The sequence below is a fragment of the Apaloderma vittatum genome, unplaced genomic scaffold, assembly GCF_000703405.1.
Source record: "Apaloderma vittatum isolate BGI_N311 unplaced genomic scaffold, ASM70340v1 scaffold28743, whole genome shotgun sequence".
NCBI lineage: Eukaryota > Metazoa > Chordata > Aves > Trogoniformes > Trogonidae > Apaloderma > Apaloderma vittatum.
Window position 1 is genome coordinate 782 of NW_009710268.1, and position 864 is coordinate 1,645.

At 62.7% G+C, this 864-nt stretch overlaps 1 protein-coding gene across 1 annotated transcript; it reads right to left on the minus strand.

Annotated features, from left to right (window-relative positions):
- Positions 1-114: 114 nt before the first annotated feature.
- LOC104272295 (E3 ubiquitin-protein ligase TRIM63-like) lies at positions 115-734 on the minus strand (the record flags this gene model as incomplete). Its single annotated transcript, XM_009867248.1, has 3 exons — positions 115-141; positions 255-488; positions 639-734. Coding segments are annotated over 3 exons (357 nt in total), but the record flags the coding sequence as incomplete, so codon positions are not given.
- Between the last annotated feature and the right edge of the window lie 130 nt (positions 735-864).

Below are 864 nucleotides of genomic sequence, written 5' to 3' on the forward strand. Positions count from 1 at the left end.
AGGGAGGGGTGCCTGGGCATCCCCATGCCTGCCCCCTCGCACCCCATAGCCGAATCTTGCTCAGCTGTGGGGACAGCGACTCGGGGGTGGACAAAGTTCCCCCAGTTTGGGTACTTACGTGTTAATGAGCTGCTTGGCACTCTGTGGGGAGCAAGAGGAGAGGTGAATAAAGCCATGTGGTAACTGCCGGGGTGTGCCCAAGCTGGGGGCATCCCAAGTGGGCACCGGCGAGCGGGGTGAGTTAGGGGTCTCACCATGAGGAAGGAGGCCCCTCCGGTCTCCTCCATGGCCTGGATGGCCGTCTCCACCAGCCGGCTTGACTTCTCCAGCTGCTCCTTGTACTGGCAGGCTAGGCCCTGGATGAAGCCCGTCTTGTCGCCCTGCTCGCGGGTGATGCGCTGCAGCAGCTCCGACTTCTTCTCCTCCAGCAGCGCTGCGAAGACGTCGAAGCGAGCGCACAGCTCCCGCTTGGCCGCCTCGCTGTTCTCCTGCGGGGACAAGGGGCAAGGGATGCTGCATATGTGTCCCTCCTCACCAGCAGCACCCTAGGGGCTTCCCTCCCTCCCAGCTGTGCCGAAGATCCCCGGCCAAGGTTTCACCTCCGGGTTTTGGCAGGCTCTTTTTCTCCCTTTCCTCACCTCAGTTCTCCGGCACGAGTCCTCCAGCTGGGAGATGATGGTCTGGATCCGGTCGTTCCCCGCCACCAGCATGGAGATGCAGTTGTTCAGCTCAGTCTGAGCAGGGAAAGATGGACGGAAACAGCTTGAACCCCAGAGGGGACAGGGACACCTCCCATCCCGATGCGGGGACGAGCTGGGCATTGCCCAGCCCCAGCTCTGCTCCCCTCACATCCCCCACAAGCTG